At 42.0% G+C, this 21,549-nt stretch overlaps 1 protein-coding gene across 3 annotated transcripts in view; it reads right to left on the bottom strand.

The window, feature by feature from the left end:
- Positions 1-21,549, bottom strand: part of ST6GALNAC3 (ST6 N-acetylgalactosaminide alpha-2,6-sialyltransferase 3) — a 297,965-nt gene that overhangs the window by 81,333 nt on the left and 195,083 nt on the right. For all 3 annotated transcript variants that reach the window (XM_067563322.1, XM_067563323.1, XM_067563324.1), the window contains exon 4: positions 2,915-3,324. In XM_067563322.1, the coding sequence (XP_067419423.1) occupies positions 2,915-3,324 (410 nt within the window). The remainder of the gene's footprint in view (positions 1-2,914; positions 3,325-21,549) is intronic.

Below are 21,549 nucleotides of genomic sequence, written 5' to 3'. Positions count from 1 at the left end.
GGACACTGGAATACATTTTCTATCTCTGGTCATGGAGTTTTTTATGTACTTACTTATGTAAGCCATGAATAAAAACACCAGATTAAGATGTGTTTAGTTTAGGTTTCCCTTTTTAAAAATTCCATACCAGAAATAACCACTACCACCACTTGTGTGCATCACTGATTGTGCAGCGGCTCCATGTGATGGACCCCTGGCTTTATGTGTAACTGAACAAGGAGCACTCTAGTAGCATTGCTGGCCCCAGTAACCGATTGTGGAATTCTTCTTGCTGAAGGCACTGTGCAATATGCGTCACACTGAGTTGTTAATCTGAGCTGTTTGCTGTATAGATAGAAATGGAGTTTGCAAGCTGGTTCACATTAGACTGGTCTAGGTGATATTAGCAAACTCAGGATTCATCACATCATTGCTTTCTGAAAGTGACTTTTAGTGCAGACTGTTTTCTAAATGATCCTTAAAAGACACTCCCTTCCTCCTCATCACCTTCACCCAAGGCAATAACATCTGGTAACACTGATCTATTTGCTGCTAGTTTTCATTAATTTTACCCATCCCTGAGGGTGGTGCAGCTTTGGCGGCAGCTAATTAAAACCTATTTAGGGCTGCTCAGTGCACTTTATCAGACTAGAATTAGGTCTGCTGCTTTAATGGAGACTACAGTTTTCTGTATTATTACCAATTAAGTGAAGTTATAAGGTTTTCCCTTACATTTCTAAAGTACAGAGTAAGTTATAACTGCCCTTATAACTACCCATCTGGATTCAAATAAATATGAAGATGTAAAATTTAGTTAATGACTGACATTTCTTCAAATGTGCTTTACATTCTCCTTTCATCTGACTCTATGTACATAATATAGCAAAGTGCAGTAAAGTATTGAGAGAAACTGCCCAGTGTACAGCACCCTACAGGGTAGTGCCACTAAAATGCATTAATGCAAAATTGTGAATGTCTGTCAATGGATATTATTTATGCACAACAATTATTCAAAGTGGATGAGCTCTCACACCACCCAGAATGAGCAAACCTCCGCCCAAAGTCACCATACTGTGCATCAAGACCAATCGCCAGGTCCAGGAAGCCCATTTCAAGAAGATATTATGCTCCCCTCTAGAACAAAAATAACTTCATTTTGAAAGTAGGAGTGTTTTTTGGTTATTAATCCATAATGGGGTCTGGCCTTGTTTCTTCCTTTGACCAATAATGATTGAATTGTACCCAGAAATTATGGGACTGATCCAACACCTACTGAAATCAATGGCAAAGCTCCCACTGACTTCTGTGGTGCAGGATCAGAGCTTATTTGTCTATAAGTGGCTACAATATATGCCTGCTGGCCACTTTCCATAACTGAGAATAGAATGTGAAAATATCATCATTATGGTGAGAATATTTAAAGTCCCATTAATTTCCTAAAGAGATGTTACATCAACATGTAGAAACAGGAAGCTCATTAAAAGCGTGAAAAACCAGAAATCTGTTGTAATCTTACTATGCACTGGGAATGCACACCATAAGTAAGGACAGTATTTTAGGATTAAACCCAAAATAAATCCAGTTACAGCTCACACTGTATATTTTAAAATTTGAGCAGAACTTGGTTTCCCTCCAAATTTCTTGCTTAGAACATGGTAAAAACAAAGCACTGTTCAAACTAATATTGGAAGCAAGTGCTGATGTTTCTCTTAGGAACTGAAGGAATATTTGGCTGAGGTACCTGAAAGAGTCTGTATCAACATCATAATAGTCTGGCATGATGCATGAAACCGTTTTGCTCATCCAGGGAGCTCTGTTGCTCTTTGCTGCTTCAATAAGCAGAATAGATCCCAAATAGCCTTCATCATCATACCCCCAAATGAAGCAGCACAACAAACATTTATTGAGGATTTAACTGAAGATGCATGTCAGTAGTTCCCAAACTGTGGGCCACACACCACCATTGGTTTGTGGAATGTTGTCTTGGGGTACAAAGAGTCCCAGCTGGTGACATGACACTTGCTCTCCTGGCTTCCTCCAGCAAATCACATTAAATGAAGCTAACAATACATTTAATAGTTTTATGTGGAAAAGTAATAATAGGAAACAGTATCCTTGTGTTAACCACAACAATTGTCTGATTGTTAATTTGGGGTGATATAGGGATAAGGGGATAGAGAGGAAGTCTAGGGTGAAGGACTAAAGATTTTCTCCCAGCACGCTCTTCCACCGAGCAGATGGGGATAGATCCTGGCAGATCCTCCAGCCCCAATCTTCCCTCAGTCCTCTCTAGCCCCAGCCCCACATGCTGCTGTACAGATGGCCTCTGCAGAACTCACTCTGCACTGAACAGGGGGAGTGCACTAACCTTACATCATGCATGCAACACTCTCTTGGAGCAGCATAAACCACACACATGGTTCTCCACAAGCCAGGGGCATATAACTTTGGTATAACTCTACTAGAAACTGCGGCCATTTGGTGATAGGCCTGATAATCTATTTTAACTGAAACAGAATGATTTGGATTTGAGGTAAAGCTAGAGTGTATCCTGACAAGAGAGGTAATACAAGACCCCCACCCTTCATTATCCTGAGGTTGCGTGTGTAGGAATGACTCTTCTCTTTGAATAACATGTCGATTTAATCAATATTAAATTGAGCTGAAAACAACACAGCTCTGAAAAGGCTTTAGGAAGGTATCCAGTATTTTTTTGGGATCCAGGCCAACAAAAATGGAAAGAACAGAAGGTGGTATAGGTGGGATAAATGGGGCCTAGCTGCTGCCTCATCAAGTGCTTGTCACAGTGAAAAACCTATAACAATCCATTAAAACCATATCTGGGGGCTCACTGAATAGCTGGAATGCAGGATGGCCTTCTCTTGCCTATCTTTTGTCATTAACATCAAAGTAACTCTTCACAAGCAGGACTTACCGATCTTTTCCCGTCTCCTTCTTAAATACCCCATCACAGTAACTCATACGCTTTTCTGTTGTCACATAGATTTTGGCATCAGGGTAGCTGTCAACAGCTTTCTTCAGCATGTTGTACACAATGCCATTGCCATCTTTCCTCATGTTTCGAAAAGGCCCCCAGATGACATAGAAAGTGCTATTGGCTTCCTTGAAAAAGTACTCGGGATTCTTGAGCAACAGAGGAACACTGGTGTGAGAGACCACTCGTATAGTCGTCTTTTCCCCAACATCCTCCTCGTAACCCTTCGTAGGAGCATTGTTCATTCTCCATATACAGGAGGACCGGTCAATCTCAATCCCCACTTTTTGGCCAGCCATCTGACCTGAGTTCGAAACAATGGCACAGAGGTCACAGGCTAACTGGAGAGGCTGAAAGAGAGAGCAAAACCAGATGACAGGTCGTTACACATTTAGATTAAAAAGTTAGTTAAAAGAAGTAAATAGTCCAACAAACTGGGAGCAAAATTTCTCTTGAAACACATCAATTCCTGTGTAGAAGAGTGGGCAGTAAAGTCTATTGCTACTAAGATCCTTTTCTACCAAAAGAATTGTGCACACTAATCTTTTGCTTCTGTTCTCCTCATTTCAAAGTCCACTGGGAAGTAATCATTTGTCTTCCACTATAATTTTTCTCCTTTCCATTAAAAAACCCCCCCTTGAAATAAGAAACAAGTAAATAATAGTTAGATGGATGTTTTGTTTCCTTTTATGAGATTGTTGTCAGTAGTAGATTTAAAAACAGAAAAAGGAATGAAGGAAATGTAGTTGTGAACTGATTGCATATTTTTTCATAGGTCTGGGTGAATGGATATTTAATCTGTGATAAAAGTCAGCTATGAAATGGCTCTCAGGCAGGCATTCTACTGTAGCTTGAGCCTATGATAATATGGGAAAATGTGCCTATACCTTTATAAAAACAGCTCCTTATATCTGGAGCATATTATTGTATGTATACAGGTTCTCTTCAGAAGACACTTACGTCCCATGAAAGAACCAATGAGACACAAATGGCCCGGGGACCAGTGAGCGAGGGGCTTGATCCTGTGCCTACTTTCCATCGACTTCAATAATGAAGGATCAGGCCCCAAACCAGGAACACCCGAGTCCTTCTAATGCTGGCTCTGACAGACTCTCTTTGTGGACCGGAGCCCATTCCTTTACTCTGCTTCTCTGCATGAAATGGGAATAGCAACACTTAGAGCCCTGCGCAGATATAAAATTTGCATCCCCATCTGATCCGCAATCCTGAGCCGCGATTCACAAACATGGTCTGCGGATATCCGTGGATATAAAGCGGATATCCACAGATCTGCAATAGTTATCTACAGGGGCATTGGAAGAATTAGCTAGTTTCACATACTGTTTGCCTTACTCATGTGAGGTGACCCCCCTTCCCCGATGTCCAAGAAGAGCAGGATTGAGTTCTAGGTATTTATAAAGCAGCTAGAAGATTAAAAGCAGTATGTAATTGAGGTATGTGACATGTGAGTCTTGAATCCTAAATCCACCTGAAAGCAGCTCAGTCCTACAAGAATTGGCAAGGTCTACAGATGCGTAGTGGCCCTGGGCTAATGTTGGTCCCTCATTCATCACAGCCCAGGTTATGGATCATCTCCAACTTTACCTGTGATCAATGACCTGATCTTTTCTTCTGCTCTCTGTTGGCAGCCAATGCTTCAATTTGCCATCTTGCACCAGTGAGTGCTGTGCACTCAGCCTTACGGCCCGCTACCTGCCCCTCTACTTCATCTAAAGATTGACTCACAGCAGAGTAGGAGCCCTTCATTTCACTGATGTGAATCAGTGTCCCAGTCACATCCGACAATTCCAGACTTGAAAAGAAATCAACGAAGACATCACAATCTGTTCTGTGACAACAGACTGTAATGCCACAGCTGTGGAAACTGTGAGGTCAGAAGCTGACAAACAGGTCAGGAGAGGGCCAAATGATAACAATAACAGTGCCTCCTATTTGTAACAAATACGTAACTGAACAAAGTTTCTATCCATCAGGCCCCTGAAGTAACCTTAAGCTCGGATGTAAAGGCTTGTGCTGGTGTGATTGGTGTGCTCTAGGTGTTTTTTAAAATGACTTTTCTTCAGTTCACCAGGAGTTAAGGATGCTTGACCGCACATAAAAGTATCAACAATATTTTCTTTAGAGAATGCTGTATGTTTTGTAGTCTTTGGGAGCCATCCTGAATAAGCTCTCTAGCAGCATGAATGAAATCCCAGGAGATGCAGCTGAACACAACCACCTTTCTGTTTACCATTTAGTTACAGAAATCTTTGCAAGTACATGGATAGATGAATTAAAGAAATCCATAAGCATAATCCATACACTAGCATGAAATGACTGTTCTAGTCTCGGGAGATTAATTTATATTTTTAAGATGAACGTTCAAATTAACAAATAATGAACAAGGAATTGCTGGAAAGGAAAAAGACCACTTGGCTCAAGAATCTAGTCCCATTTAAGGCTGCCTCAGCCTCATACTGTTGCTTTCTTTCTGTGTCCTTCCTTCTTCATTAAAATGTATTGCTCTCTCAAACTCATTTAAATTGTTTGATTTGATGGTCTCCCTTGGAAATTTATTCCATGTTTTTTATTCACTGAGTAAAACTGTTCTGCCTCAATAAACTGCATACACTCACACTTGCAATTGTGTCCCTCGGTTTTCTAACCTTTTTGTTGTGATCCATTTATCTTGTTCCATTTTATCAAATCCTTTCATAATTCTGAATGCTTATATTAGGTTAGCTTGCAATCTGCTCTCCTTCATCAGGAAGAGGCTTAGCCTCTTTAGCCTTTCTCAGAACAAATGTTTTTAAAAGATGGAATTGCCTTAGCTGTTCTAATTTGCACCTTTTCTTAAAGCACTCATATCCATGGAAAGCCAACAGAGACTAAACTCAGCACTTCATGTGGACCTGATCCAAAATCAATCAATTGGTGTCTTTCCATCAACTTCAATGGCTTTAAATCAGACCCTCTCTGGGCTAACTACAGAATATGCATCAGTTTTCACTTACTGTATACTGTAGCCCTCTGTGGAAGTATCCCAGTAGCCTGTTGTCCTGATTTATAATTGCCATCTATTGGAATGATGGTTTCAACAATTCTTGTACAGTTGCTCTATAACTCTTTTTCCTGTTCAACATGTTATATTACTATTCCTGTGTATTATTAACCCCCTAAGTGCATTATGAGACCAATCCTCTTTCCATTAAACTCAATGGCAAAACTCCAGGGTGTCATATGCATAAAGAGAAGAAAGAAGCAGGGACAGGATTTCTAGTAACAAGTGCATGAATAAGGGGGAGACAGAAATGAGAGAATTACAAAAACCTACCGCACTGATGACCTTTCTACACTGGGCAGTGCTTATTTACAAGGTGTACACATCCCAAAAAATACTATCATGATTAAACAGTGGCCTGTGGGCAGTCTTAGAAGAGAAGCCAAGAACCGAATTGCATGGAGAACAAAATGCCCTCTTCACCTGTAGAGCTGGTCCTCCCACGTCAGGACTGAGGCACATAGGCAGGACAGAGTGTGGAAGCCTGCACTGCTATTGTGTATATTTTTTGGTTAAAGGACTTAAATCAAAGGTATAATCTGGCAACTTTCACAAGCCCTAAATGCTTTTACATAATATCTAGATATTATATCATTTAAAGAAAACAAAGGACCATAGACAACCTTTTCTTCCCTCCCTCTCTATTTATTTAGATCCTTATATAGCCCCCAAACACTGTCGTCTCTGTGTCTCTCTGAGCTATTATCTTCAATAACTTGCTTTGCCTCTGGCAAATGATTCATTGTGCTGTTACCCAGAACTACGTAAAACTCTTCAGCAATATTAGCTGGGCATGATTCTGACAAATTGTCCCATCTTTTTTGAATGATACACTGTAACAGTTGTGGAGCACTTACATTTTAATCAGAAAGGAAAATGAAATGTTTGACCTTTCAATTTTCTGTGCAAGCTTACAGACAACAGAAAAGATAATTAAACCTGTGAATTAAAACTTGCAAAACAGTGTTGTTTCTCTAGCAAAGAGAAATTGCTGCATAATAAAGGTCATATCAACCAGTTCTAGTTATTAAATCTTTGTATTTAGCACTGAAGTGGCTCCACAGAATCAAAGGTCAAGTCATTAAATAATGAAACAAGGAGAATTAGAAAAAGGTCATGAGCAATCTTAACTATAGCTGACCCGATGCAGCCAAATTTACTCAGTGGTGGGACCAAATGTAATCATTGAGCTAAGCAGATGTAGTTCCCACTGACACAAAGCTGAATTGGCCCAAGGGGTGCAAAAGCATCCTTGACATTGAGGGCATGTCTACATTACAAAGTTAAATCAGCTTAATTTAAGTCAACATCCAGTCACTGCAGTAACTAAGTTGGTTGGGTGTGTCCACAACACACTTATTGTATCGGTGGAGTGCTTCCTCACTAGCAGTGCTTGCATGATGCACAGAACAATACACCATGGGTAGCTTTCCCACAGTACAATTAGCTGGAGGGGTGTGACATTCCCATCTTGCAATCCGGATTGGTATGTAGCTGTGTCACCCCAATTCTTCATTCTTGGGCCCCCACTTAGCTATGTGAACCACCCACTCCTGGGGCCAGCCCACGCCCAGCCTCTGCATGTAATCGATCCTTCACCTAGTGAAGGAGCGCTCTGGCCAGCCAGTCATGGGATAGATCCCCAGCAAACACCCCCCAGTCCCAGAAGCAACCCCAGGAACTGCTGTCTTGCACGGTTTAGTGCAGCACACTGCACCCTGCAAGCTCATTTACATGTATCCGTCAATTTATCAAAGAAATTGACATGCACCAGCTCTGTCACTCTAAGTGAGGTCTCTGCACACACTCAATCCACATGCACTGTTTTAAATAAAACAAACAAATAATTTTATTGACTACAGCAAGATTTTAAATGACTCCAAGTCAGATTAATTTTAACCAAAAGATTAATAAATGAATCAAGGAGTTAATCACTATTAATCAAAAGATAACTCGCATCTTAACCTAAGGCTAATATTTCCGTCTGTATTCAGCTTACCAAAGTGCTCATAGGTGCTTAGGCCAGTCCACTGTTCCTGTATGCATGCCTGTGCTGGGCATGGAAACACAGCTTTGTGTTCTTATTCAAGCTATGTGAGAGACATATTTGCGGATATGATACAGCAGTTTCATATCTGTACATATGTATGACATTGCAGGAAACATGCTACCATAACAATAATGTTCAGTATGCCCTGAGCATTCCAAAAACACCTTACATGGCATACTTTGCATCAGACAATACAGTTACACTGTAAGGGTGCACATGAATGATCCCCATGTATACCCTTATGGTGTGATCTATGTCACAGCGTGTCTGAAGGGGGTTTTGAGAAGGGCTTGCAAAGCCTCATATCACAGAGGGGAATGAGAACATGACTTTGGCCTCCTAGTTTCCTTCCTCCCTCCCTTATTCCCTTCCCTGATATCAACGGCAAACAAACACTACTTTTTCGCATCTTTTTTCGAAAGCCTGGCTTAGTCGTGCGTACGTCACAGCCTGAGCAGCATGGACCCCGTTCAACTGTGCACTCATGTAGTGAGCTTTACAAACATCTTGCGCCTTATCCTGCAGTATTTCCAGAGCTGAGACAGGAGCTGCCCATGCAGAACATTGCAATTTCATTCACGCAACCCTATTGCAAGCCACTGAATAAAACAATTCCCGGTTGCTGCTGCTGAACACGGTGGAGTGCCATTTCTGGTTCCAGGAAACAAGCACTGACGGGTGGGCTTGCATCTTTATGCAGCTAGGGGATGCTGAGCAGTGGACAGCAGAACTTTCGAATGCGGAAGGCCACTTTCCAGGAACTTTGTGCAGAGCTTTCCCCAGCCCTGAAGTGCAGCAACACTAAAAATGAGACCTGCTCTGACAGTGGAGAAGCGAGTGGCGGTCACTGTGGAAGCTTGCAACACCACAACTGCAAATTAATTTGGAGTTGGTAAATCCACTGTGGGAGCTATTGTGATCCGAGTATGCAGGGCCATTAATCGACTTGTAAGAAGGGTAGTGACTCTGGGCAATGTGCAGCACACAGTGGATGGTTTTGCTACGAGGAGGTTCCCTATCTGCAGTGGAGCGATAGATAGCATGCATATCCCTATCTTGGCACCAGACCACCTTGCCAAAGAGTACATAAGCCAAAATGGATCCTTTTCAACAGTGTTGCAAGCACTGGTGGATCAGAGGGGGCGTTTCATCAACGTAGGACGGTCAGGAAGTGCATGACACACACATCTTTAGGAACACAAGTCCGTTCTGAAAGCTGCAATTAGGGACTTTCTTTCTGGATTGCACAATAACCATTGATGATGTTGAAATGCCAATAGTGATCCTGGGAGACCCAGCCTACCCCTTATGGCTTATGATGCCATACTGCTGTCCAGGTGACCAGTGTAAGGAGCAGTTCAACAATAGGCTGAGCAAGTGCAGAATGGTGGTGGAATGTGCCTTTGGACATTTAAAGGGTAGCTGGCACAGTTTGCTTACTACGTTAGACCTCAGTGAAAGCAATATCCCCATTGTTATCACTGCAGGCTGTGAGAGCCACAATATCTGTGAGGCAAAGGGAGAGAAATTTCCGCATGGGTTGGAGCATGGAGACACATAGGCTAGTAGCTAATTTTGAGCAGCCAGATACCAAGGCAATAGGAAAAGCCCAGCAAAGAACTCTGCATCTTCAAGAGGCTTTGAAAACCCATTTCAGTAATGAGCCACACTAATGTGCAGCACTTATCTGTGTTGTACCTTCCCACGCCATCCCCTCTGTTGCATCAGTTTCCCTGTAACTCTCTTCCACTCCCAACCCCCATGATTGGTGTAAATAAAGAGTATTTCATTTGTGAAACGTTGATTGACTTTTATTGCACAAACATAAAGAATCTGAAAGAACAGGAAAATAATTTAACCTTGGGCAAATGGTGTGATCAAATTGGGAGGGGAGAAACAAATTCAGCTTGTCTGTGAAAACACAGAAGTCTTGCCCACCAAAGGTCTTTGAATGGCTGCCTTTTGTTCTTAGTGTCCTCGCCAGTGGTGAGTGAAAGGGATACTGCACCTTCCCCCTCACCCCGGAATGTTTGAGGGAGGAGGATTTGGAACAGGGTGATGCTTGTAGGCCATTCTGCAGGGGCTGCAGAGGGAGTCTAGCCCCAAGCTGCTTTTCTTGAAGCTCAACCAGATGCCTCAACATATCCGACTGGTCCTTCCTAATCTGCAGCATCTCATCCTGCAAGGCACGCTCATGCTCCTCCTCTCCATGTCTGTGTCCAGTTTTTCAGACAATTAAATCCCCCAGGCTCTTAGCTCCATGACAGCTGTCCTGAAGGCGTTCATTACACGTTCTCTTTTTCCACCTTCTAATATGAGAAAGCCTCTCTGCTGGTGTGGAGGATGTGCTGAAGGCCAAACTTTCCACTGTAAGGCATGCAAAGCACCAGGCAACCAATGTCGGTGCATACCCAGGGGCTAGTGCAAGGTTGCTACTTAAAAACACTCCTCATATTACACTCAGGTGCAAGCCAGAACATAATCAGAATTCCTAGCTATTCAATGAACCAGTTTGCTATTCCAGCCCTGGTGAGTATGACCCAGCGGCATGGGCAACGGGACTTGTGCTGCAACTTGTGGGAAACCCATGTCAGGAGCACAGGTGGGCAGGTGGACAATGCCCCCCACTACCAACATGGAGGTTGCTTTGAGACAAGGGACAGTGTGAAACCTCCCAAATTGCCATCTTTGTGTGAGGCAACTCGGGTGGGGTGAAAGGAGTTTGTGATCATGAGAAAACACAGGAAACCCACCCCCCGCTTTCTCTTCATGCTGCTGATATTAGTCACCCTGGTCTTGCAGATTCTGAGGGCAATTCTGATCCCTGCCAACCAAACCACCGGTATGTTAGGGAAAATGTGGTTCAGTGACCCAGGGTGGAGGAAATAAGACATCCCTCCCCAGGAATCTTCTGCAAAGGATTGTAAAGTATATCCAGGAAACTTTCCTGGAGATCTCCATGGAGAATTTCTGGGCCATCCCTGTGGACATAAACAGTCTTTTCTGGGAGGACACCCTTTGTGTAGCTGAAGCAGCCACTGGGAAGCAGATACCCACTTCACCTCACTTTTTCTTCATATTACACGTAAAACATAAAAGCATGTAACCCTACAGTTTGGTTGGAATTGCATGCTCACCAGAGATGCCTTCCCCAGCATCACGCTTAGCCAACATGCTGTCCTGCAACCAGCTGGACTGCTCCGGGATTAAAAATAGCTCCTGGCTCTCGGGGAGAATGGATTTCCCACTTGCCTGTCTCCCGTTCTCCTCCTCCTTCCACAATGTCCTCCTCATTGTTGTTTGAGGTGGCCCAAGACTCAGATCCCTGGGAGGTATCCATGCTGCATCTGGGGGCAGTGGTGGAGTTGCTGCTGAGAATCACATGCAGCTCATAGAAGCAGCACGTCTGTGGTGCAGAACCAGAACGACTATTCACCTCCTTGTCTTCTGGTACGCCTGCTGAAATTCTTTGACTTTCACATGGCACTGCTGCATGTCCCTGCTATAGCCTTCTCCCTCATGTCGCATGTGGTCTTTTCATAGATGTCTACATTTCTTCAGCTGGATCGAAGCTGAGCCTGCACAGATTCTTCTCCCCACAGACCGAAAAGATCCACCACCTCCTGTGTACTCCAAGCTAGAGCACATTTGGGGCACTGAGTCACCATGATCAGCTAGGGAATGAGAATTCAAAATTTCCTAGGGTTTTAACTTGGGAGGGGCTGTTTCCTGTGTACCTGACTGCTGCAGTGGAGTTGAAAATGATCTCCAGAGTGGTCACACTGGGGAACATTGTGGGACACCTCCTGGAGCCAATTCAGTCGACTTATACAACACTACATCTACACTGCCTCTCTGTCGACCAGTCAACATTGATTTAAGCACTATGTCTCTCGCAGAGGTGGAGTAATTAAGTCGACGTTAAAGGTGAGTTAGGTTGGCGGAAGGGACCTGGTAGTGTAGACACATATGTTATTAGACTGACATAAGGTGGTTTCTGTCAACCTAAGTGTGTAGCGTAAACCAGGCCTTAGTGTACCACATTCACTTTCACCTACCTCTCCTCTGTGTTTTACCCTGTCAGCCTCCTGACTAAATTACTAATGATGCCAAGGACATGCAGATTTATTTTTTTCAATTGTTATTTTAATAATGAGAAAGTAATTTTGTAATTTGGCAACACGTGTAAAATATAAAGGAACAATTATTAGCAGTTCACCACATATTAATTTACTCCTCTAATGCTGAAACAAATGAGATCTTTTCTTGTAATCATCCAATTTGAGTGACTTCGAACAAAGCCGGTTGAACAAAGCCCCAGAGATACATTCTTCATTTCAGTGCCATTTATTCCTCGACTCTTCATGGATGTCTTTAAAGTTTTAGTTTTAGAGCATACAACATGCATAATGATGTCAATAGGGAATAGATTTTGCCTTTATTCATCTTGATGTTCTTTTGAGGTCTTTCAAATGAAAGGTACAAAAGAGGCATTAACCGTCTGGCATTGTTTTTATTGCTTTCCTCTGCTTTAAAAGCAAAAAATGTATTTTAATTTTCCCCATATTTCAATAATGATTAACCAAGCTGCTTTTAATCTACACTGAGTCACTTTCTGCAGACCTCTAACTGGGAGCAAAGAATTTGCAGACTTCTCCTAGAGAATACTCAGCATATTTAAAGGAAAGAAAGAGAGGCAATGCTTGATTTGCTTGCATGTTCACAAACCAGAATTTTCAATTTGATGCAACTCTCAGGAGCGCCATATAAAAATCATAATTTATAACTAACATCAAATAATAAATAATAAATCCTAGATCTGATTGCACTGTGATTGTTCCTCTTTTCCTCCTTTTAAAAAAAAAAAAAAAAAAAAAAACACTCCAGCAGTTGGTTTGGCTCCTAGCTCAGGGCATCATACCGCAGCACGTCTGTGCCTTCATAAAATGTCACATTAAAATTCATCAGCGTTTTAACATTTGGACATTATTTCAAAACAAGCCATATGTCAACATGTGTCTCAGGTTCCAAATTACATAGAACATAATGGTCCCTCTTTATAATGTGGTTCCTGAGACAAGTGACTAGGGTACTTTATTCAGGTGTATTCAATTATATGTGCCTAGTTACTACAAGTGTGAGAGGACGTTTTTATTTGAACTGTATGAGTTGGAAGCCAAAGTACAATAGTTTCCTAATGGGAATAGCCTTTCAACAAAGGGCTGAATACAGAAGGATCATGGGGTTCTTGTTTCAGACATGGATCTAGTTGCCACAGGACTATTATTCATGGATAACTGTTCTTTAAGGGTATGTCTACACTGCAGTTAGACACTTGCAGCCGGCTCATGCCAGCCGACTTGGGCTCGTGGGGTTCAGCCTAAGGGGCTGTTTAACCGCCAGTGCAGATGTTCCAGCTATGGCTGCAGCCCGAGCTCTGGGACCCTCCCACCCCTCAGAGTCCTAGAGCGCAGGCGCCATCCCGAGCCCAGAATCCACACTGCAATTAAATAACCCCTTAGCCCGAGCCCAAGTCAGCTGGCAGGGGCCAGCTCTGGGTTTTTAATTGCCATGTAGACATCAGCCCCTTTGCTTTGGCAATAAGGTGGCACTGGTATTTTATGGATTGTTGCTGTGTTTGGTGGGCAAACCTGGCAACCTGCCTTTATTAGAGCTACGCTGCCTCTGCAACAGAGTAGGGAGCCTGAGGGCTCTGAACACACCTGAAGCTTTTCCACAGGAATGCCATTATCTTCTGTAGAATATAAACCTTTATTTTTATAATTACCATTTTCACCCATGTGATTGTGAAGAAAAATTTCCAAATGTGAACCACAGTGTAAACAGATGCAGCAGCATCTTCCTGAGTCTGCAGACAGACAGCTCCTGTTCCTTTGCAGCTGCTTGCAGCTTTCCTAACATGCCGCAGAGTGGCAGCTGACAGGAATTTCCTCAGTGACTGCCACTGCTGTTGGGAACAGTGTGGGCAGCTTTGAAACTGATAAAAATCAGGTAAATTTCACTCTGTTAGAGACTGAGAAAGCCCTGAGCAGCAGCTGGGGAAGACACAGGAACTATTAACTGGGATTTTCCCCTCATCAATGGGATCCATCTTCTTAGTTTGGTTGTCTGGCTGTTAGGTGGTTGTTAAACCTTTCTAGCCCTATATATGAGGCAAGGTGGTGTTGGTAGGACTATAGATGAGTGTGTTGGTAAATGACTAACGGAAGCAGGGGATATGAGAAAGACACACACACACAGACTTTTAGGGGAGAACTGGGAGAAGCAATACATAAAGGAAGCTGTACAGTATACAGTACAATGTAGGGGTAGAAAGACAGAGGGATGTAAAGGGATGGAAGATAAGGGAAAGGGAAAAATACAGGGAGCAGACACTGAAAATGAAGCAGTGAAATACCATGTTCTATCGGAAAGTCAGAAAAAGTGGAGTGAAGCCAGGAAAAGGTAGAAGGGCCAACAAAAACCAGAGACATATAGTAAGTTACAATATTAAAATGACTGCTGCATAGAAAGCTGAATTTTTCATCCAGCAAAAAAACAACCAATTACTTTTCTAGAACATATCTAATTTCATGCAAATGTTCTAGCTAATGGCTGTAAATAACCAGAATGCTTGTCCAACTCCATCACTCATTTGCAAATACACAGCCTTTGGAATATCATAGGGTTGTAATAGTTCAAGAGCCAGGAATTGTTCCAGTCAAATGCTGCTTGCTGCATGCTGAAGCCAATAACCCATTCATTTTAACACCCACCATGTTGCTTACTTGCCCTCATTAGCATTGCAGGACTGGTTGGGTCTTGTGCTGAGTAAAGGTAACAATACTACACAATTTAAATAAGAAGCTGTTACATCAAATTTCTTTAACAATTCTAAGCATAAAATAATCAGTTTTCAACACACGAGGGCATCTATCCAAAAGCACTTAAAGTTCTTTTGCAACTTTTTTCAGTGTTTGCAACAATACTATCCAAAGAATACATGGGACTAGTGAAACAGGTTGGAGCTAGAGCCAGCGTTCAATTAATGCCACAATTTTAGTTGTCTTGCAAAGTTATCCTTGCAAAGTATCTCTCTGGTGTTTTTCATGAGATATTAGTAATAAAATAAAATATGTTTTAGTAATCAGACAGATATGAACATTTCTTTCCTCTTTATACAGGGATATTTGCTAGACAAACAGTACAAAGCACCAGGAGGTAAAATGTCAGTTACAGCTCAAGGATACATAGTGAGAAGGAACATACTGTTAGTGCATGGACTGAATTGTGAATGAATCACAATACCACAGGACCAAAAATAATGTCTCACATCTGATATCTCACATTGTAGCCCAGTAGAATTTAAAGTAACATACAGCACATAATCCTCCCTTACAGAGTGTACTACAGATTGAGGTTTTTGAAGACAACCAAGGCCAAGATGACTGTCCATAACAGCTCTTTGCTTCCTCTGAAGGACAGCCTGCTAGCAATAAATATCTACACAAATAATTCACTGTCACTCTATGGACAGAGTCAATTATCTGGGGGGAAAACCCAGAAATGTTATTTGACTATGTCTCAGAAAGACATCAATCTGTATTAAAAATACTGGCAGGGAATGGGGCAGGTTATTTTGCAACCACTGGTTTTAATTTGTATTTATAGTAAATGCCCCCAGATAGCATTAAAACATATAATGTATGCAGAAGATCTGTTCTGAGTTCGCTTTCTTCTAACAACTTCCTATTAGCAGCACTTGTCATTAATAATGGACCATTATCTAGGAATTTAGTTGGCCAAATTATAGATGCAGGAGGGTGACTGGCTGTTATGTCTCCCATCTGAATAGGTCTGAAAATTTTCCACCAGCAAATTATATGACTTATAAAAATGAAGTTATTTCAGGTCAGTTTATTTGTGCCTAGATCTGGGAAAGTGATATTGGAACAAGCAACAAAAACTCACAAAAAAACTAAATTGTATTCCCATTATTTTTAAAAAGTGGAAATCCAGTTTACAGGCTGGAAGCCTCATCTCCAATTTATTTCAGTACCATGCTGTTTAGACCCATTATTTAATTTAGTCACTCTTGGTGGTCCATCTATCAAATTATTTGTATGCATGGAGAGAAAGTGATAAGCTAACATGCTAATTATCCATTTTTCTGAAATTAAAAAAAATCTATGCTAAGAATAACAATAAGGTTTATTATAACAGTTATTAAACCAATTCCATTTTTCATTTAAAAAAATAAACCTTAACAAGCTTTTAGGGTCCACAGTTTTAATTGCTGGATACCTTATCTTATAAGGAAATAAATGTTTGCTGCTGACCATGTACTTTTCTATTTTCTTCAATATTATACTGGAAATATTTGCTGTACTATATTGTGGCTCAGTTACCCTTAAGAATCTTCCTTTTACAAATCTGCTCAAAAATGTAGCTTCAGGCTACTTCTTGCTTTACAAGGTCCAAGCCGCAAAATTATTATTTTTTTAAATTTTGAACTTGAAGCATTAAAAACTATTTTTAGTTACAGAAAAATGAGAAACTCAGCTTTGAGCTTCAGTATGAGACACTTGAACACTATGGTTTGGGTGAATAGGAAAAATTTGAGACAGATTTGGTTTTTTGCACAGATCATTAGAAAGATGCATTTAAGGCCTTTTAAGTTATTAATGGGATCTACTAGAGGACAGCTGCATTTTTAAAAAACCTGAAACGAAAGGGATGTTTTAATTGAATGATTTACTGTGCGCAGGCATTGCTGTAGTTTATTTGATTATGGTTCCTTTTACAATGCTAACTCAGCGCAGATGTCAATTAGCCACATTTTAATCAGTGCTATAAACTTCATTGTGTGCTCTATAGTTTATACCTGAACTAATATGGGTTACATTAAGTATCTAATCACTCCAAGGTTACTTCTGTGGGAACTACTGGGTAAAATAATTTGGAAGTAGTTTGTATATCAGTATTCAGAGGCTTTCCCTCCATCTATGAATTGTGAGTATGGCACCCCAGAGAGCCTTATTCACCACTTCCCTGACCCAGCCAAAGTTCTTTCCTGAAATCACTGCCACAGATGGACCCCTTCATCTGTGCAGAGCCCCACTGAAGTCAATGGGGCTCTGTGCAGGTCTAAGGGTCCACCCATGAGGACATCATAGGAAGATAAATGACTCAGGGAGTGCTGAATAGGATACATGTATGAGACACTGACCTGAGAGGTTAAAGATGTTATAAAGCAATGGGGAAATACAGTTTTAATATAACAGTGTTTTTTTTAAATCCATCACACTTTTCTCCAGTCTCCACAATGAAGTCCCAATAGACTTGTCTGATATCAATAAGATTTCCAATATTATAAACAACCGCCCCCCATTCAAAATCAAAAGGCTAGAACTTTATAGCCAATCAAGCTATAGTTCATAATATTTCTGAGAGAGAAAAATTAATTTCCAGCCCTGTGGGTGTTATGAGGGGAAGACTCCCATGGGTTACCAGTGCATACTGCTGCACTCAAGCTTTCAAGAAGAAATCTTTCCTAACAAGATCTGCTGGCCAGTCTGTGGGAGGGCGGGGGGATATAAGGTAAAATCCTGGCCTCACGGACTTCAATGAAGACACTGGAGGCAGGATTTCACCTATACTCTTGGTTCCATCCACATCCCTTTGGGGTTGATAGGGCAGCTTTGAGCAGTCCTTGCTCTCAGATATTGGATTCTAAAGCACTGTAATTATGACCAGCACCTGAGACGGCAAGGACACCCATCAACCTTCCACCATTGAGTGAGACCCTGCAGAGCTAGTTTCAAACAATCTAGACCTCAAGAAGTAATGTATTCATACAGGGATCCATATTGAAATGTGTCACAGAACAGCTGTTTAGTGCCCAGACATTACAAATATTAATATCGTTGCCCCGTTGGCAAAGTTAAAATCAGAAGTTTTGTAGAGTGGTTTCCACGTGGATGCGAAATCAGTGACAGAGTCAGGTTATTTTCTCAGTGTCACCTATTTGTCAGTCAGTCGTCTTTCCCTGCACACTAGCATTCCTCTTCTTCCAGAAGCCTTGGACTAGGAACCTCTGCCCTGTCCCAAGAAACCATTCACTTCTTTTGTTTCTTTCCAAGGCCCCACACAGACTCACAGCACAAAACAGCCTCTCTCTGCTTACTGTCCATACAACAATTTTGTCCTAGCACCCATCACTGTATCTGAAACCTAGAAGATCCTGTTAGTTCCTTACTTCTCTCTGGGTGGCTGCCAGCATGGTGTGGCTAGATGGCTCCATGTGTCAGCCTCCTCCTTCGTGTGTATTTGTTTTTAAACACCCATTTGCTTTAATGAGGCCTGGACTCTTTTTTGCTTCCAGTGGCAGGTTATTAACCCCTCTCTTTCATAAAAATAGCATGACAAAAGAGAGAGTTTTCTTCTTCTGGACAGAATCAGGACAAATAGTACAGAACCTATAGCACAAATGTGTACTAACAACTTGAGTGGTGGAGACCTGTCCTTTTGGAGCAGGAAGCTGAGAGTTCCGTCCCCCTGCCTTCGTGAAGTTCTGAATGACCGTAACGTGCTGCTGAGTGCCAACCCCTAAGTCCTGCAAGGCCACAGATTAGTTATCAAATAACGAACCAAAAGAATACCCATACAGATTTCAGTCCGTATCCAGGCAAAATGCCAGCTTAAATCAATAGGAGTTTGAATTGCATGGAAACTGGAAGAACAAACCCTTAATTTCCATGAAAATGATGCCCTGGAATATTGTGTTTGTGCGTCTTTGTCAGTGCCCAAGGCTTTCCATTCCTTTCCTTTCCTGGCTGATTATTTAAAAAAAAAAAAAAAAAAAAGTAAAATGTCTAAAAGCAGCTAAAAGTTTTTTTTAAAGGCAAGATGTATGTTGATAACAGTTTCCTTGTAAGAAAATATTTACAGTAATTAATGCTCAGATCAAATGTGGAGGCTGCTGAGTCTGTGTTCTATGATTCATACTCCCGCACAAAGTTATAAATGTGGTAGAAAGTAAATTGTGCATATTGTGTGTGTCTGTTTTTGAGAGAGAAACACACACACACACGCAGACACACACACTCAGGAGGAGGGTCATTATGGGTTAATGGGACTCAATTCCATCAATAATCTCACATACACTCATGGGCGGGGGGGTCGTCATGGGCAAACGGGACTAAGTCCCACAACAGCCCAGCATGGTTGATATACTGTAGGCTGCAGTACTCACTGCTGCCTCCAGAGGACAACTGGTGGGGCTAGAGATGGAGCACACAAACTGCAGGCAGAGAGGAAGGGGCACAGGGCAAGGAATGACATTTCAGTCATAGGGCTCCCCGCACATGCTTCCTACTGTTTCGTCTCATGCTTCTTTAGATCCAACAACAAAGCTGGGCAGTGACAGAGATTTGGGAGTTTTTTGATGGTGGTTGTCATCACCCTCCTCTGAGGAATCAGGAATGGCCCTGGCTGGAGATGGGACCGTGGAGGGCGGGTCAGGGATCCGAGGTGGCACCAAGAATACTCCCTCAGGCACTTGGCTGGCTGGTTCGTGCCTGCATACTCAAGGTCTAACTGATCACCATATGTGGGGGTGGGAAGAAGTTTCCCCCTAGGTCAAGCTGGCAATGACCTTGGGAGGCTTTCGCCTTCCTCCACAGTGTGTGGGTGCAGGTCACTCGGCAGGATTATCTGGGTATGTCTTACATAATCATTCCCCTGCCATTGCAGGAGCCTCAGGCACTGGTGCACCTCAGTACCTCCGGTTCTCTGCCAGTTTCACACAATAGTCTGGTCTCCTGTGGGCTGAAATACACTTAATGTGTGCTGAGGATGGGGAGAGGGGGAGGCTGAGAAAGACAGGAGGTTCTGACACAGGCGAAAGGAAGTTCCTGATCCTGGTGGTGGAGGAGAGGGTTGAAGAAGGAAGTGTTCTGTACCTGGGAGTTGTATGGGGGAGTGTGGAGAAGGTGTTCTGGGTTGCGGGGGGAAGGGAGCAGTCTCAAGTGAAAGAGGCTTAGACCTGAAGGCTGTGGTTCTGAGAAAGGGAGAGGTTAGCTCGGAATAGTAGGGGTGCTCATCCGAGGAGGAAATACTGACTACCAAATGGCTCTTTAATCTACAGGAGAAAGGCATAACGTGAGCCAATGACTGGAAGCCAAAGCCACACACATTTAAATTAGACATAAGGCACAATTAAATAGTGAGGGTGATTAATCATTGGAACAAATGATCAAGAGAAGTTGTGGATTCTCCATCCCTTGACGTCTTCATATCAAGACTGGATACCATTCTGGAAGATATGCTTTACTCAAACACAAGGTATTGGGCTTAATACGGGGGTAAACTGGGTCATATGGACAGTCTAAATGATCCCCTCTGGCCTTAAAATCCATGAATCTATCAACTGGGAACGGATGCTTGAGTGATCATGAACAGTTGAAAGGTGGAGCCGGAGGAGCAGATGGTGTTCAGGAAGACTCTGAGCCAGGAAATGGATGGGTTGGGCAGAGTTCAGAACACAGGGACTGAGTCAAAGAATAGTGTATATGTACATATGTGTAGAAAGCCAGCACACAGGAGAGAGAAGAAGATTGGAGCATCTGGGAAAGTACGGTAAAGAGGTTACTGAGAGAAATTCTTCCATCCTGCCCTTTATCATAAAGTGTCACGACTTTTTATTTGAAAGCGGGGGAAGGAAAGAGGGTGTTTTTTTTTCTTTCCACTTCCGCATAAGCATCCCTTATCCCCCAAGTCAAATGCTTCCCTGTAATACCCATGAACATAGTGCCCTAGTTTTTCCACTTTGAAAATATGAAGTGTGTGTGTGTGTGTGTGTGGAGGAAGGTATCTTGCTGTCTCTAACCCCAGCAGCATTTTTAAGCTCCAGCTGCCACTGTGAGAGGGTGTATACACACACAAACACACACGTACATGCATGTTGCTAGAGTCTGGAAGAGGCATATTTTCATAAAAATATAAATAGAAACATACACAAACTTATTACCAGCCAAAAAAAATTATACACCAGAGTAAAGGTTGCAAAGACACTTTCCTAAAGGTGTTAACAAAACAAGAAACACAGAAACACAAAAACTTAAAGGAATACTGAATTTTTTAAAACAAATGTAAGTATGGAAATGTTAAGTGATGACAACAATTTTAAAAACCCAACAAAATATGAAGTCACAATACCTCAAACCACCTTAACTCTACCCCAACCACTAACCTGACTAATATAATGTTTAATTTCATACACTACAGATTAGAAGTGTTAAAATAGAATATCTCTTTATCATCTTCCATACATTTCTCAGCCATTTAGCTGGCTTTGATACTTTAAAAATGTTTCCTTTTTTACTTACAGTCCATTTTTAAATTGTAAGTGACAGAGTTCAATAGTTAATGAAACCTATACTGTGTCTTTTTCCTTGCCGTGCT

This window comes from Emydura macquarii, unplaced genomic scaffold (genome assembly GCF_026122565.2).
Source record: "Emydura macquarii macquarii isolate MOO-44397 ecotype Brisbane River unplaced genomic scaffold, CSIRO-AGI_Emac_v2 contig_2481, whole genome shotgun sequence".
Lineage (NCBI taxonomy): Eukaryota > Metazoa > Chordata > Testudines > Chelidae > Emydura > Emydura macquarii.
The sequence above is the reverse complement of the archived record's forward strand: the minus strand, read 5'-3'. Positions and strand labels throughout refer to the sequence as shown.